Raw genomic sequence first — 17,702 nt, forward strand, 5'->3', positions numbered from 1 at the left:
CCGACAACGTTAAGCTGATGCCCAAGCTGCTAGTGGTCGGTGAGGCTTTGAGATGGATGACAGTCGGCGGAGAGGTTCGAAGGAGGAAGATCTGTTGCTTGCTTCCTCCGAACGACGTCAACTCACGAACGTCTCACAATGGGGTAGGAAGACGACAGATGCAGCAGAGTGTCGAGCTAGGTGGTCGCGGGACGCAACATCAACAATGACACGACACGGTGTGGGTAGCGCGCAAACACATAAAGAGAGGCCAAAACTTTTAGTTCAGACATGGACGGCCAAGTATATTTAAGAGTCGTGGTGCTCTTGAAGTAAAATTCATCATCCTCTAACGGAGACACGGGTTCGGTTGGATGCTCTTAGACAGCCTAGTTTTTCTGAAAAATATTTAGTTGTAAATTTTCTAAAATGGTGTCGATCATGCCACATCGTGTGACACTTATCACGTGAGAAAAAAGAAAATTCTTCGAGTGCAGCGTTTTGATGCTCAGGCTTATCTGCATCCGGTCAGAAAAAAATATCAACCCAAATACTATAAAAATTTAAAAAAAATCCTTTTTGGATGGTAGATTTGATATGTGAGGTCCGCTTTAATTTTCATATCTTTTGAACATATGAACAACTCTCAGCAAAAAAAGACAAATCAGGTCAAAACATTGTATGAACAGTAAACTTTTTTAGAAATACCGAATTTGTTTTTTTTTTGCCGAGAGCGACTCAGATGTCTAAATAATTCAAAATTTAAAGTGGACCTCACTCATCAAATTGTCTACCACCCAAATATTTTTGCTTGATTTTTTTGAATTTATTTAGTATTTGTTTTGATTTTTGTATTCAGCACAGGTGAAGATGAGTCCGGCCTCAAAAATGAATTTTCAAGATTCCCCCTTTCTCTCTCGAGCAGCCGTCGTTTCTTAAGGAAAACGGAAACGGAACACTGCGCATCCATATATTTGCTCGGAGTGGCAAGCAAGCCAAAGCCGCCGCGCTTGCTTGATTCCGTGAGTTCACGTGGTTTCTAATTTAACCACCAAATCACCAATCCTTCAGTCCACCATCTGAAAAACAAATTCGCTCTACGGCCCTATATATAGCACCCAATGATCTCGAGATTTCGTCACATCTAATCCCCAGAACTGACTAAATCCCAACGACACGGGAATAGACATCAAACTTACTTAATTACCTCTTGCTTGCAGTTCTTACATTCAGCTTAGTTAGCCCGAGCAGTTTCTCTGAAAGGTATGGCTCGAGCAACAGTGATCGCAGCGCTCGTTATGGCATTACTGGGCTGCGCGCTGGCCGTCGCCGCGGACGACGTCGCCCCAAGTGCGTCCCGACCCATGGCGCAGCCGCCATCTGGTGGACTGGCGCCGGAGCCGCAGCCTCCGGCGTCCAGGGGATTGCTGAAGGCGCACGCCACATTCTACGGTGGCGCCGATGGCGCTGGCACCATGGGTGAGCAGAGCTTACTGACATATTATTACCTTTCGTGGTGAATGCTACCGTGTTCCGTATCAGATATTTGTAACTGATCCATCACGCGGTGGGTGCTTACCATATATAGGCGGCGCGTGCGGGTACGGCAACCTGTACTCGGCCGGGTACGGCACGAGCACGACGGCGCTGCTCAACGACGGCGCGTCGTGCGGGCAGTGCTACAAGATCGCCTGCGACAGCAAGCGGGTGGACACCAGGTGGTGCAAGCTGGGCGAGGTGGTGACCGTCACGGCGACCAACTTCTGCCCGCCCAACTACGACCTGCCAAGCGACGACGGTGGCTGGTGCAACCCGCCGCGGCCGCATTTCGACATGGCGCAGCCGGCATGGGAGAAGATCGGCGTCTATCGGGCCGGCATCATCCCCGTAGTATACCAGAGGTTTCCGTCTTAATTTACTCTCATCTGAGCTATACATCGATCTTTCTGCAAGTGGTTTATAACAGATGATGGTCCTGACCGCAGGGTACCGTGCGTGCGCCGGGGCGGCGTGCGGTTCACCATCAACGGGCATGACTACTTCCAGCTTGTTCTCGTGACCAACGTCGCGACCATCGGGTCGATCAAGTCGATGGATGTCAAGGGCTCCGAGTCACCAGATTGGATGCCGATGGCACGCAACTGGGGTGCGAATTGGCACTCTCTCGCGTACCTCACGGGGCAGAGGCGCTCGTTCAGGGTGACCAACGATGATGGGCAGACTCGTACATTCACAAATGTGGTGCCATCCGGCTGGAAGTTCGGCCAGACATTTGCAAGCAACGTGCAGTTCAAGTGAGCAGCTTGTGTGGCATGATGTGAATCCGGTGATTTACTGGCCTGTGTGGGCTTCACTAAAGAATATACTGGCATGTGCCCTGTGGACCCGGTGCTGTTTCCACATGTACAAATATTTTTTTTGAAAGATCCAGCTAGATGCTGGCTTATATTAAAACCATAGCAGGGAGAAGTGCGGTTACAAAGGTGATGGAGGAGTTGATCGAAGGATCAAGGAAAAAAGGACAGAGAAATAAAGGAAAAAGGGAAAAAGCGGTCGCGATCTTTCATGGCGGGTCCCAGAAAGGGTGCTCCAAGAACGATGCTCCCGCTTGTCTCCAAAGCTCGACGGTTCTTGTGATTGCGCTTTTTATATCTTGTATATGCGCCTGCTTGCTTGTGAAGGTGCAATCGTTTCTGTGCTTACAAATCTCCGATAGGATCAGGACGATCATCGTTCTGGTGGCCTTGCGGTGCACTGGTGGAGCCGTTTCTACCATGGTGGCGATTTTTTTGGCTGAGCCCATCTTCGTTGCCCATGTGTCAGGGTACAAGGAGGCGCATCCGGCCTGCGAGGCAGCGTGTGCCTAGATTTCCAGTGACATGGGGCATTCCCAGAACAAATGCGTTGATGTTTCTAGGTTCCGCAGGCATAGCTGACAGAAATAGCCGTTTGGCCATCCTCGTCGTTGCAGTCGGTCATTGCACCATAGCCTGTCTCTCAGGAGCAGCCAGGCAAAAATCTTGAGCCTAGGGGGCGCCCAAGTCGTCCAGATTATCTTCTTGAAATCGGACTTCATCATTCCTTGGAATTGTGTCTTGTACGCCGATCTTGCCGAATATGTTCCTGATGCCTCAAGGTTCCATGTGATAGTGTCAGTAGTTTCCTCCTAAAGGTGAAGATCCCTATCCTGGAGCCATCTATGAAGCCTAATCGCCTCCTCCCATAGGTGCGCATTGTTACCATGCGCTAAATCTGCTAACCAGGTGTTGTTGGTTAGTGCCTCCTGCACCGTTCTGTGTTTCTCCTGGAGTGCTTGAAAAGAGACGGGAACGCCATCTTTAGGGTGGCTGCTCCCGTCCATGAGCAATGCCAGAAGGATGCCGTTGCGCCGTTGTCGAGGACAACTATTGTTGATGCGTTAAACAGGTCCCTGTCCGCTTCGTTGCAAGGTAGAGTCATGCCCCGCCAGGCCCTATCGGGGCTCGTCCATGCCAGCCATAGCCACCGTAGTCTAAGGGCTCTACTGAAGCGGTTTAGGTCTAGGATGCCCAAACCCCCGTTTTCCAGTGGGGAGCAAACTGTCGGCCAATTTACTTTACACTTGCCTCCACCAAACTCGCCGTCGTCTTGTGCCCAGAGAAAACGGCGCCTAGCCTTGTCTATCTCGTCAAAAAACTTCCTTGGCGCCCTTAGCACAGAGAGTGCAAAGGTTGGTAGGGCTGAGAGGACGCTTCGGACCAGGACTCGCCTGCCAGCAACGTTAAGCAGTTTGCCCTTCCATCCAGCTAGTCTAGCTCTAATTCTGTCTAAGATGAACTGAATGTGAACTAGCCTAAGTCTCGACAGAGTGATCGGAAGCCCAAGGTATGTCAGCGGGAAAGCGACAACTTTCCCTCCGAAGTTAGCTAGGATGTGCTACAGGTCCATGTCGTCACATCTAATGGGTGAAGAGGTGGATTTATACGGGTTGATGTGTAGACTTGAGGCTTGTCCAAAATCACGCAGAATAGCCATCAGTACTTCGATTTCTTCTCTTGCCGGATTCGCGAAGATGACGGCGTCGTCTGCGTAAAGGCTCACTCTTAGGGGGATGCCCCTGCCAGGCAATGGATCAATTCCGTGCAACTCCGTTGCCTTCTCCAGGAGTCGGTGCAGGGTGTCGATGGCGATGATGAAAAGAAGTGGAGAGAGTGAGTCCCCTTGCCGTAGGCCCCGTTGATGCGTGAAGTATTTGCCGACCGTGCCGTTCAACATGACGGCCGAAGAGGCCGTGCAGAGGAGCAGTGAAACCCAGTCGCGGCAGCGCGCTGAGAATCCGAGTTGCTGCAGCACCTCTAGTAGGTACTCCCATGAGACGCTATCAAAAGCTTTTGCGATGTCTAGCTTAAGCAGTAGGGCTGGTTGCTTCTTCCTATGCAGCGATTTAACTATATCTGCACATATAGGAAGCTGTCTTGTGTTGATTTGGAGCGAAGGAATGCTGATTGCGCCGGGGAGATTATGCTACTGATCACCGTGGAAAGACGCCTTGAGAGAACTTTGGTGATGAGCTTGGCCACCGAATGGATGAGACTAATAGGTCTAAAATCCTGGATCGTAGTTGCACCGTCTTTTTTTGGTAGCAGTATCACCAAAGCTGTGTTTAACTTGCCGAAATCCCCTCTAGTTAGGTTGTAGAAACTACTGAACATTGCCATGATGTCCTCCTTGATAATGGACCAACATGATCTGTGGAAGACCTTGGAGAATCCGTCCGTGTTGGAATTATGCCCTAGAGGCAATAATAAATGTATAGTTATTATTATAATTCCTGTATCAAGATAATAGTTTATTATCCATGCTATAATTGTATTGAATGAAGACTCATTTACATGTGTGGATACATAGACAAAACACCGTCCCTAGCATGCCTCTAGTTGGCTAGCCAGTTGATCGATGATAGTCAGTGTCTTCTGATTATGAACAAGGTGTTGTTGCTTGATAACTGGATCGCGTCATTGGGAGAATCACGTGATGGACTAGACCCAAACTAATAGACGTAGCATGTCGATCGTGTCATTTTGTTGCTACTGTTTTCTGCGTGTCAAGTATTTATTCCTATGACCATGAGATCATATAACTCACTGATACCGGAGGAATGCTTTGTGTGTATCAAACGTCGCAACGTAACTGGGTGACTATAAAGATGCTCTACAGGTATTTCCGAAGGTGTTAGTTGAGTTAGTATGGATCAAGACTGGGATTTGTCACTCCGTGTGACGGAGAGGTATCTCGGGGCCCACTCGGTAATACAACATCACACACAAGCCTTGCAAGCAATGTAACTTAGTGTAAGTTGCGGGATCTTGTATTACGGAACGAGTAAAGAGACTTGCCGGTAAACGAGATTGAAATAGGTATGCGGATACTGACGATCGAATCTCGGGCAAGTAACATACCGAAGGACAAAGGGAATGACATACGGGATTATACGAATCCTTGGCACTGAGGTTCAAACGATAAAGATCTTCGTAGAATATGTAGGATCCAATATGGGCATCCAGGTCCCGCTATTGGATATTGACCGAGGAGTCTCTCGGGTCATGTCTACATAGTTCTCGAACCCGCAGGGTCTGCACACTTAAGGTTCGACGTTGTTTTATGCGTATTTGAGTTATATGGTTGGTTACCGAATGTTGTTCGGAGTCCCGGATGAGATCACGGACGTCACGAGGGTTTCCGGAATAGTCCGGAAACGAAGATTGATATATAGGATGACCTCATTTGATTACCGGAAGGTTTTCGGAGTTACCGGGAATGTACCGGGAATGACGAATGGGTTCCGGGAGTTCACCGGAGGGGGGCAACCCACTCCGGGGAAGCCCATAGGCATTTGGGGGGGGGGGTCACACCAGCCCTTAGTGGGCTGGTGGGACAGCCCACCAATCCCCTATGCGCCAAGGGAGAAAAAATCAAAGGAAAGGAAAAAAAAGGGAAGAAGTGGGAAGGGGGAAGGACTCCCTCCCACCAAACCAAGTAGGACTCGGTTTGGGGGGGGAGAGTCCTCCCCCCTGGCTCGGCCGACCCCTTGGGGATCCCTTGGACCCCAAGGCAAGGTCCCCCTCCCTCCTCCTATATATATGGGGCTTTTAGGGCAGATTTGAGACGATTTTCTCACGGCTGCCCGACCACATACCTCCATAGTTTTTCCTCTAGATCGTGTTTCTGCGGAGCTCGGGCGGAGCCCTGCTGAGACAAGATCATCACCAACCTCCGAAGTGCCGTCACGCTGCCGGAGAACTCTTCTACCTCTCCGTCTCTCTTGCTGGATCAAGAAGGCCGAGATCATCGTCGAGCTGTACGTGTTCTGAACGCGGAGGTGCCGTCCGTTCGGTACTAGATCGTGGGACTGATCGCGGGATTGTTCGCGGGGCGGATCGAGGGACGTGAGGACGTTCCACTACATCAACCGCGTTCTCTAACGCTTCTGCTATACGATCTACAAGGGTACGTAGATCACTCATCCCCTCTCGTAGATGGACATCACCATGATAGGTCTTCGTGCGCGTAGGAAAATTTTTGTTTCCCATGCGACGTTCCCCAACAGTGGCATCATGAGCTAGGTTCATGCGTAGATGTCTTCTCGAGTAGAACACAAAAGGTTTTGTGGGCGGTGATGTGCGTTTTGCTGCCCTCCTTAGTCTTTTCTTGATTCCGCGGTATTGTTGGATTGAAGCGGCTTGGACCGACATTACTCGTACGCTTACGAGAGACTGGTTTCATCGTTACGAGTAACCCCCTTTGCTCAAAGATGACTGGCAAGTGACGGTTTCTCCAACTTTAGTTGAATCGGATTCGACCGAGGAGGTCCTTGGATGAGGTTAAATAGCAACTCATATATCTCCGTTGTGGTGTTTGCGTAAGTAAGATGCGATCCTACTAGATACCCTTGGTCACCACGTAAAACATGCAACAACAAAATTAGAGGACGTCTAACTTGTTTTTGCAGGGTATGATTGTGATGTGATATGGCCAACGATGTGGTGTGATATATTGGATGTATGAGATGATCATGTTGTAATAGAAATATCGACTTGCATGTCGATGGTACGGCAACCGGCAGGAGCCATAGGGTTGTCTTTATACTAACATATGTGCTTGCAGATGCGTTTATTATTTTGCTAGGATGTAGCTTTAGTAGTGATAGCATAAGTAGCACGACAACCACGATGGCAACACGTTGATGGATGATCATGGTGTGGCGCCGGTGACAAGAAGATCGTGCCGGTGCTTTGGTGATGGAGATCAAGAAGCACGTGATGATGGCCATATCATGTCACTTATGAATTGCATGTGATGTTAATCCTTTTTGCACCTTATTTTGCTTAGAACGACGGTAGCATTATGAGGTGATCTCTCACTAAAATTTCAAGACAAAATTGTGTTCTCCCCGACTGTGCACCGTTGCTACAGTTCGTCGTTTCGAGACACCACGTGATGATCGGGTGTGATAGACTCAACGTTCACATACAACGGGTGCAAAACAGTTGCGCACGCGGAACACTCGGGTTAAGCTTGACGAGCCTAGCATGTGCAGACATGGCCTCGGAACACATGAGACCGAAAGGTCGATCATGAATCATATAGTTGATATGATTAGCATAGGGATGCTTACCACTGAAACTATTCTCAACTCACGTGATGATCGGACTTGGGATAATGTAAGTGGATCATGAACCACTCAAATGACTAGAGAGATGTACTTTTTGAGTGGGAGTTTAGCATATAATTTGATTAAGTTGAACTCTAATTATCTTGAACATAGTCTAAGTCCACTTTGTATATATTTGTGTTGTAGATCATGGCTCACGCAAGTGTCATCCTGAATTTTAATACGTTCCTAGAGAAAGCTAAGTTGAAAGATGATGGAAGCAACTTTGTAGACTGGGCTCATAATCTTAAGCTAATCTTACAAGCTGGAAAGAAGGATTATGTCCTTAATGCTGCGCTAGGAGATGAACCACCCGCTACGGCTGATCAAGATGTTAAGAACGCTTGGTTGGCACGTAAGGAGGACTACTCAATAGTTCAATGTGCAGTCTTGTATGGCTTAGAACCGGGACTTCAACGTCGCTTTGAGCGTCATGGAGCATTTGAGATGTTCCAGGAGTTGAAGTTTATCTTTCAGAAGAACGCCCGGATCGAGAGGTATGAGACCTCCGATAAATTCTATGCTTGCAAGATGGAGGAAAACTCGTCTGTCAGTGAACATGTGCTCAAAATGTCTGGGTACTCAAACCGTCTAGCTGAACTGGGGATTGAACTCCCGCAAGAAGCTATCACTGACAGAATCCTTCAATCACTGCCGCCAAGCTACAAAGGCTTTGTGTTGAACTACAACATGCAAGGGATGAACAAGTCTCCCAGCGAGTTGTTTGCGATGCTGAAAGTCGCAGAGTCTAAACTCCGTAAAGAGCATCAAGTGTTGATGGTGAGCAAGACCACTAGTTTCAAGAGAAACGGCAAAGGCAAGCAGGGCAATTCGAAGAAGAGCGGCAAGCCTGTTGCCAATCCGCCGAAGAAACCCAAGGCTGGACCTAAGCCTGAAACAGAGTGCTTCTATTGCAAGGGTATGGGTCACTGGAAGCGCAATTGCCCCAAGTATCTGGCAGATAAGAAGGCGGGCAAAGAAAAATCAGGTATATTTGATATACATGTTATTGATGTGTACTTAACCGGCTCTTGTAGTAGTGCCTGGGTATTTGATACCGGTTCTGTTGCTCACATTTGCAACTCGAAGCAGGAACTGCGGAATAGACGGAGGCTGGCGAAAGACGAAGTGACGATGCGCGTAGGAAACGGTTCCAAGGTTGATGCAATCGCCGTCGGCACCGTGTCACTTCAACTACCATCGGGATTAGTGATGAACTTAAATCATTGTTATTTAGTGCCTGCGTTGAGCATGAACATTATATCTGGATCTTGTTTATTGCGAGACGGTTACTCTTTTAAGTCTGAGAATAATGGTTGTTCTATTTCTATGAGTAACATCTTTTATGGTCATGCACCGAATGTGAGAGGATTGTTCATATTGAATCTCGATAGCGATACGCATGTACATAACATTGAGACCAAAAGAGTTAGAGTAAACAATGATAGCGCCATATTTTTGTGGCACTGCCGCTTGGGTCATATTGGTGTAAAGCGCATGAAGAAACTCCATGCTGATGGACTTTTAGAGTCACTTGACTTTGATTCACTTGACACGTGCGAACCATGCCTCATGGGCAAGATGACTAAGACTCCGTTCTTCGGAACAATGGAGCGTGCAAGTGACTTGTTGGAAATCATACATACCGATGTGTGTGGTCCAATGAGCGTGGAGGCACGCGGCGGATATCGTTATTTTCTCACCTTCACTGACGATTTAAGTAGATATGGTTATGTCTACTTAATGAAGCACAAGTCTGAAACATTTGAAAAGTTCAAGCAATTTCAGAGTGAAGTGGAAAATCATCGTAACAAGAAGATCAAGTTCCTACGGTCTGATCGTGGGGGTGAATATCTGAGTTTTCGAGTTTGGTACTCACTTAAAACAATGTGGAATTGTTTCACAGTTAACACCGCCTGGAACACCACAGCGTAATGGTGTGTCCGAACGTCGTAATCGTACTTTGTTAGAGATGGTGCGATCTATGATGTCTCTTACTGATTTGCCGTTATCTTTTTGGGGTTATGCATTAGAAACAGCTGCATTCACTTTAAATAGGGCACCATCAAAATCCGTTGAGACGACACCATACGAACTGTGGTATGGCAAAAGGCCAAAGTTGTCGTTTCTTAAAGTTTGGGGATGTGATGCTTATGTCAAAAAGCTTCAGCCTGAAAAACTGGAACCCAAAGCGGAAAAGTGCGTCTTCATAGGTTACCCAAAAGAGACAGTTGGGTACACCTTCTATCTCAAATCCGAGGGCAAAGTGTTTGTTGCTAAGAACGGAACTTTTCTCGAGAAGGAGTTTCTCTCGAGAGAATTGAGTGGGAGGAAGATAGAACTTGACGAGGTTGTCGAACCTCTCATCCCTCTGGATGGTGGCGCAGGGCAAGGGGAAACCTCTGTCATTGCGACGCCGGTTGAGGAAGTTAATGATGATGATCATGAAACTCCAGTTCAAGTTTCTGTTGAACCACGCAGGTCGACGAGATCACGTGCTGCTCCAGAGTGGTACGGTAATCCCGTCTTATCAATCATGTTGTTAGACAACAATGAACCTGCAAATTATGAAGAAGCAATGGTGGGCCCAGATTCCAACAAATGGCTAGAGGCCATGAAATCCGAGATAGGATCCATGTATGAGAACAAAGTGTGGACTTTGGAGATACTACCTGAGGGCCGCAAGGCTATTCAGAACAAATGGATCTTTAAGAAGAAGACGGACGCTGACGGTAATGTGACCGTTTATAAAGCTCGACTTGTGGCAAAGGGTTTTTCACAAGTTCCAGGAGTTGACTACGATGAGACCTTCTCACCCGTAGCGATGCTTAAGTCCGTCAGAATCATGTTAGCGATAGCTGCATTTTTCGATTATGAAATATGGCAGATGGATGTCAAAACGGCGTTCCTTAACGGTTTCCTTAAGGAAGAGTTGTATATGATGCAACCCAAAGGTTTTGTCGATCCTAAAAATGCTAACAAGGTGTGCAAGCTCCAGCGATCCATTTATGGACTGGTGCAAGCATCTCGGAGTTGGAACAAACGCTTTGATGAGGTGATCAAAGCATTTGGGTTTATACAAGTGGTTGGAGAATCTTGTATTTACAAGAAAGTGAGTGGGAGCTCTGTGGCGTTTCTAATATTATATGTGGATGACATATTACTGATTGGAAACAACGTAGAGCTTTTGGAGAGCATAAAAGGTTACTTGAATAAAAGTTTCTCTATGAAGGACCTAGGAGAAGCTGCTTACATACTGGGCATTAAGATCTATAGGGATAGATCAAAACGCTTGATAGGACTTTCACAAAGCACGTACCTTGATAAAGTTTTGAAGAGGTTCAAAATGGAACAGTCCAAGAAAGGGTTCTTGCCAGTGTTACAAGGTACGAGATTGAGTAAGACTCAGTGCCCAGCAACTGATGAAGATAGAGAGCATATGCGCTCCGTCCCCTATGCTTCAGCCATAGGCTCTATCATGTATGCAATGCTGTGCACTAGACCGGATGTTAGCCTGGCCATAAGTATGGCAGGTAGGTTCCAGAGTAATCCAGGAGTGGATCACTGGACGGCGGTCAAGAATATCCTGAAGTACCTGAAAAGGACTAAGGAGATGTTTCTCGTGTATGGAGGTGACGAAGAGCTCGCCGTAAAAGGTTACGTCGATGCAAGCTTTGACACAGATCCGGACGACTCTAAGTCGCAAACCGGATACGTATTTATTCTTAATGGGGGTGCAGTAAGCTGGTGCAGTTCCAAGCAAAGCGTCGTAGCAGATTCTACATGTGAAGCAGAGTACATGGCTGCCTCGGAGGCGGCTAAGGAGGGTGTCTGGATGAAGCAGTTCATGACGGATCTTGGAGTGGTGCCAAGTGCACTGGATCCAATAACCTTGTTCTGTGACAACACTGGTGCCATTGCCTTAGCAAAGGAACCAAGGTTTCACAAGAAGACCAGACACATCAAACGACGCTTCAACCTCATCCGCGACTACGTCGAGGAGGAGGACGTAAATATATGCAAAGTGCACACGGATCTGAATGTAGCAGACCCGCTGACTAAGCCTCTTCCACGGCCAAAACATGATCGACACCAGAACTGTATGGGTGTTAGATTTATTACAATGTAATTCACATGGTGATGTGAGGGCTAGATTATTGACTCTAGTGCAAGTGGGAGACTGTTGGAATTATGCCCTAGAGGCAATAATAAATGTATAGTTATTATTATAATTCCTGTATCAAGATAATAGTTTATTATCCATGCTATAATTGTATTGAATGAAGACTCATTTACATGTGTGGATACATAGACAAAACACCGTCCCTAGCATGCCTCTAGTTGGCTAGCCAGTTGATCGATGATAGTCAGTGTCTTCTGATTATGAACAAGGTGTTGTTGCTTGATAACTGGATCGCGTCATTGGGAGAATCACGTGATGGACTAGACCCAAACTAATAGACGTAGCATGTTGATCGTGTCATTTTGTTGCTACTGTTTTCTGCGTGTCAAGTATTTATTCCTATGACCATGAGATCATATAACTCACTGATACCGGAGGAATGCTTTGTGTGTATCAAACGTCGCAACGTAACTGGGTGACTATAAAGATGCTCTACAGGTATTTCCGAAGGTGTTAGTTGAGTTAGTATGGATCAAGACTGGGATTTGTCACTCCGTGTGACGGAGAGGTATCTCGGGGCCCACTCGGTAATACAACATCACACACAAGCCTTGCAAGCAATGTAACTTAGTGTAAGTTGCGGGATCTTGTATTACGGAACGAGTAAAGAGACTTGCCGGTAAACGAGATTGAAATAGGTATGCGGATACTGACGATCGAATCTCGGGCAAGTAACATACCGAAGGACAAAGGGAATGACATACGGGATTATACGAATCCTTGGCACTGAGGTTCAAACGATAAAGATCTTCGTAGAATATGTAGGATCCAATATGGGCATCCAGGTCCCGCTATTGGATATTGACCGAGGAGTCTCTCGGGTCATGTCTACATAGTTCTCGAACCCGCAGGGTCTGCACACTTAAGGTTCGACGTTGTTTTATGCGTATTTGAGTTATATGGTTGGTTACCAAATGTTGTTCGGAGTCCCGGATGAGATCACGGACGTCACGAGGGTTTCCGGAATAGTCCGGAAACGAAGATTGATATATAGGATGACATCATTTGATTACCGGAAGGTTTTCGGAGTTACCGGGAATGTACCGGGAATGACGAATGGGTTCCGGGAGTTCACCGGAGGGGGGCAACCCACTCCGGGGAAGCCCATAGGCATTTGGGGGGGGGGTCACACCAGCCCTTAGTGGGCTGGTGGGACAGCCCACCAATCCCCTATGCGCCAAGGGAGAAAAAATCAAAGGAAAGGAAAAAAAAGGGAAGAAGTGGGAAGGGGGAAGGACTCCCTCCCACCAAACCAAGTAGGACTCGGTTTGGGGGGGGAGAGTCCTCCCCCCTGGCTCGGCCGACCCCTTGGGGATCCCTTGGACCCCAAGGCAAGGTCCCCCTCCCTCCTCCTATATATATGGGGCTTTTAGGGCAGATTTGAGACGATTTTCTCACGGCTGCCCGACCACATACCTCCATAGTTTTTCCTCTAGATCGTGTTTCTGCGGAGCTCGGGCGGAGCCCTGCTGAGACAAGATCATCACCAACCTCCGGAGCGCCGTCACGCTGCCGGAGAACTCTTCTACCTCTCCGTCTCTCTTGCTGGATCAAGAAGGCCGAGATCATCGTCGAGCTGTACGTGTGCTGAACGCGGAGGTGCCGTCCGTTCGGTACTAGATCGTGGGACTGATTGCGGGATTGTTCGCGGGGCGGATCGAGGGACGTGAGGACGTTCCACTACATCAACCGCGTTCTCTAACACTTCTGCTGTACGATCTACAAGGGTACGTAGATCACTCATCCCCTCTCGTAGATGGACATCACCATGATAGGTCTTCGTGCGCGTAGTAAATTTTTTGTTTCCCATGCGACGTTCCCCAACAGTCCGGCCCTGGGGCCTTCTCCGCCGGTGATGCTTTGATCGCCTCCCATACCTCTTCCTCGGAGAAAGGGTTGTCTAAACCTCTATTGCGGACGGATGGTAGATCGAAGATGCACCAATCTACTTGCAGCGGCCGCACTGCCCTGCTACCCATGGAGTGTTGGAAATGGTTGTGAATGGCATCGTCCTTTTGATCGTGAGCCGTGAAGACCTCATTGCCGACTCGGAGGCAGTGAATGATTTTTTTTCGCTTTCTGGCCGTCGCCTTGGCATGAAAGTACTTTGTGCCCGCATCTCCTAGCCGAAGCCACGTGAGCCGTGAGGCTTGTCGTCGGCGAGCACGTTCTAATGCCGCGAGTCCCAGCAGACGGAGCTTTAGAAGCTTTCGGAGGGTGAACTCTGCGTCTGAGAGGCGTCGTCTCTCGTGTGCCACGTCCAGGCGGAGCACTATTTCTGCCGCCACGTGGAATTGCATCTTAGCTTGGCTAAAGAAACTCTTGCTCCAACACTTCAGGTCCCGAGCAGTCCTCGCCATCTTCATGGCCAGACGTTGGAAAGGACACGAGGAGTGCGCCGGCCTGTTCCAAGCCCGTTCCACCGTGGTATGGAAGCGAGGGAAACTCGGCCAGAAACTCTCGAATCTGAAGAGGGCAGTACGAGGGGAGGCCGAGGTGTCAGCCAGAATCAGCGGGCAGTGGTCTGATGTTGGTGTTGACGCCGCGATGAGTGACACCGATGGGAAGATGCATTCCCAGGAGGTATTGCAGAAGAACTTATCGATGCTCACTAGGGTAGGATCTTGCCGCTCGTTGCTCCACGTGTATCTACGGTTCTTACACCTAATTTCCTTTAAGCCCTTCGCGTCAATGGCTGTTCTGAACCTACCCATAAGTCTACGGTTGAGATTGGCGTTGTTCTTGTCTCGCGCCTCGTATATGAGGTTGAAATCCCCATTGATAAGCCAAGGATCAATGAGAGGGGGCGCCGAGAGGGATAGTTCCCGAAGGAAGTCTTCCTTCCTCGCGTCGTCCGCCGGGCCGTAGACCGACGATATCCAGAAACTCTCGGACTGCCCGAGGAAGGTCACTCTTGCTGTAATTGCGAAAATCCCTATCGCATGCGATGAAACTAAGGCTAGCCTCTTGTCCCAAAGGATGGCCACACCCCCGCTAGTGCCTATGGCCGGTGGAGCGATGCACTCTGTGAGCCTGGCGCCCCCGATCTCGCGGACCAAATCAGGTGACCATGCTGCGATTTTGGTTTCCTGGATGCAGAGAATGGCAATGCGGTGGGCAGCCGCCATCTCCCCGACCGCTGTCCTCTTGGCTAGGTTGTTCAAGCCAGGAACATTCCAGCACATGATGGGGTGGATCTTGTCATACATCTAAAACACCGATGGAGCTCCGATGACTAATACTAATCGGCCGTTGGCCTAAAAAGAACACAACCATCATACATATTTGAGACCGGCGCCAACCAGCACAACCCAAGATGCGCCGGCGATGAGGAACTATCCTACTGCCCGTTGGAAATGAAAACCAAACTAAATCGAACCGATCGGGGATCGGTCGCCATCGGAGATAGAAACTAAGGGTGGCTAACATGGTTACACGGTGGCCTCATCGGCAGCTCCGTCGGGGCCGTTCATGCGAGCCATGACCCGCAACGCCTCGCTGTCCAGACGGGTCAGCCTGGCGATGACCGAGATGTCACTGTCGGACAAGGGCTCTTCAAAACGCTGTAAGAGCGCCTTCGCAACTTCTGCCGTCAGCTTGTCTCGAGGGCCGAGCAGACTGAGCTCCTTGACAAGGCGCAGGGAAGCGCGCTATGCCACTGGCACCGACGACCCGATGGCAGCTTGCCGCACGCTGGAGCGAGTCGGGGTAGAGGTGGCCCTAGTCTTCGGCGGCGCCGCGGGACGGCGCGCGGGGGCAGTGGCAATCAGCGGCTGCTGCTTGGTTGTTCGGAAGAGGCCCCGCGACTCCGGCCTAGCGACGGTTCCTCCGATCTCCAGCTGCCTGACGCGTCCCGTAACCGCCCCGAGCTGGACCTCCATGGTGTTAGCTGGCAATGGGGTGGTTCTGTGGAACTATCCCAGATCGGAGGCTGCAGCCGACAGCGTTGGACTGAACGCGTCCAGCTGCACTGTCTCGCCGGAGGCCTGGAGCAGATTGGCATCGACGAACTCAAGGGGGGCCACCACTGCCGCCTCTGCGGCGATGTGGACGTCGGCCGCCAGGCCATCGACGATGACGGAGGCTATGGTGGGCTTCTTGGCCGTCCTGAAAAACTCCTTGACCGGGTCTTTCCCGCTGGTGCTGTTCCTCGCAACAGGGGCGGGCTGGGTGGCCGCAGCGGCGGAGCCCGTGTCCTTGGGAGCCCCTGCAGGAGTGGAGCTCTCAAGGTGTGGCCTCGACTGGCGTCTAGCTGACGCAGTGGCCCTCCTAGCCCCCGAGCGACGGCCCGAGGACTCCCTCGATCCGCGCCTGGCCGGCGGGGATCGGCTGCGACGACGCTGCGAAGGCGTAGCGCGAGGTGGAGCACGCGAGGCGCCGCGGCGAAGGAGGACGTCCTTCCAAGACCTGTGTCCGCCTGCACCCGGCCCTCCCTCGTCGTCGCGGTCTCTCGAGCGGCCGTCCCGAGGTCCACCCCGGCAACCCAGGCTGGCAACAGGGGCACGAGCCAGGCGATGCATGCGGTCGCTCCTCTGGCCGTCCTCAACCCCCATCTTCCAAGACGCAGGGGCCACCATCGGGAAGGGAGAGTCATCGTCGTCGGAACGGACGACGGCAGACCGCTCTGGGCGGAGTGGGGGGAGCGCGGTGATGGCGGCGTCCAGTCCTCCACCCTGTCGACATGGATGAGCATGGCGTACTCCTCCGACGCCGGCGGCGGTGCAACTCTTCTGTCTGGGGGGGGGGGAGAAACCCTCCATCTCCTCCAGCCTCCCGGCTCCGCGAGGTAGAACCCCCAGAGTGTGCGACGTCGGAATGTCAGCCACATCCCTGGCCCAGACCCAGCAGGCAAAGGTCTTCGTGTGACCCCGCTCTAGGGTCCGGCTGTCGAGGCGGTCGACGCGCACCTGCCTACCGAGGATCTCCTCCGCTCCTCCACCGACCAGAAGTGCATTGGAACTTTCTCGATGACGACGTGGACGTGGAGCAGGAGGGAGTCGAACGTGGCGAGGTCGTGCTCGTGCCACGGGATGATGTTGAAGCAGGCGCCGTCGACGCGGATGGAGCCCCGACGCACGACGTTCACCTGGTGAGCTGACTGCGTGAAGGTGACGAAGAAGTGCTCGGGATGGTGAGCCGTGACCCGCAGGGAGTGCACTGGCACGGAGAGATGGGCCTCCAGTGCCTTCCCCACAGCCATCGGCGAGGAGACGTTGACCCCATCAGCCGCGGAAAGCGTGACGGCATGGTTGCAGAGGAAAAACACGGCCTGATCCAGAGCAGGGGGGAGCACGGTGGTGGAGCGGCTCTCCCTGGGGCGCCGAGACGGGTCAAGATGGTGGAGCATGGAGGGAGCCGATGGAGCCATGGCCGTGGGAGGTGGAGGAGGGAACCGGAGGTGGTCACGCAGCTGGATCGCGCGAGGTGCCGGACCCAACCTATCCCTAATAGAGCCCTTCTCCTTGCGATTCTGGGGCAGCAAGAGGCGATGTGACCCGCTCGTCTACAGGTGAGGCAGTGCACTGGATCGCGGCAGGCAGCTAGGCGGTGACGCTTGCTAAGACAACGAAAGCAGCGGCCGGCGAACGGATTTAAAGGGTGCGAAGCAGCGTGCAGGGCATCAACAATGAAGTCGCCACGGCGGTCCGTCCGGTGCGTACCTCGGAGAGTCAGGGGGACCGAGGGATCTGCCGATGCCCGGCGGTTTCCCCGCCGGGCCACCTCAGTCTAGCCAGGATCCGGCCCCGAAATGGCAATCTCGGCCCCCGAGGAGTCGACGATGATGGACTTGACGCGCGGGGCTTGAAAGCGCTCGGTCTCCGCTGGGACAGAGGAGGGAGGCAGATCCCG

At 50.9% G+C, this 17,702-nt stretch overlaps 1 protein-coding gene and 1 pseudogene across 1 annotated transcript; one reads left to right on the forward strand and one right to left on the reverse strand.

The window, feature by feature from the left end:
* The first annotated feature begins 1,136 nt into the window (after positions 1-1,136).
* On the forward strand, positions 1,137-2,522 carry LOC123411142 (expansin-A14-like). Its single transcript, XM_045104075.1, has 3 exons — positions 1,137-1,458; positions 1,568-1,880; positions 1,965-2,522. Exons 1-3 carry the CDS (start codon positions 1,245-1,247, stop codon positions 2,275-2,277), a joined length of 840 nt encoding a protein of 279 aa, XP_044960010.1. The 5' UTR covers positions 1,137-1,244; the 3' UTR covers positions 2,278-2,522.
* Positions 2,523-15,936: 13,414 nt separating this feature from the next.
* LOC123409253 lies at positions 15,937-16,535 on the reverse strand (annotated as a pseudogene).
* Between the last annotated feature and the right edge of the window lie 1,167 nt (positions 16,536-17,702).

This window comes from Hordeum vulgare, chromosome 7H (genome assembly GCF_904849725.1).
Source record: "Hordeum vulgare subsp. vulgare chromosome 7H, MorexV3_pseudomolecules_assembly, whole genome shotgun sequence".
Lineage (NCBI taxonomy): Eukaryota > Viridiplantae > Streptophyta > Magnoliopsida > Poales > Poaceae > Hordeum > Hordeum vulgare.

Coding starts and splice junctions, on each gene's coding strand:
- LOC123411142 (XM_045104075.1), top strand. CDS start 1,245: ATGGCTCGAGCAACAGTGATCGCAGCGCTCGTTATGGCATTACTGGGC. Junction 1,459..1,567: donor CGATGGCGCTGGCACCATGG/GTGAGCAGAGCT, acceptor TACCATATATAG/GCGGCGCGTGCGGGTACGGC. Junction 1,881..1,964: donor ATCCCCGTAGTATACCAGAG/GTTTCCGTCTTA, acceptor TCCTGACCGCAG/GGTACCGTGCGTGCGCCGGG.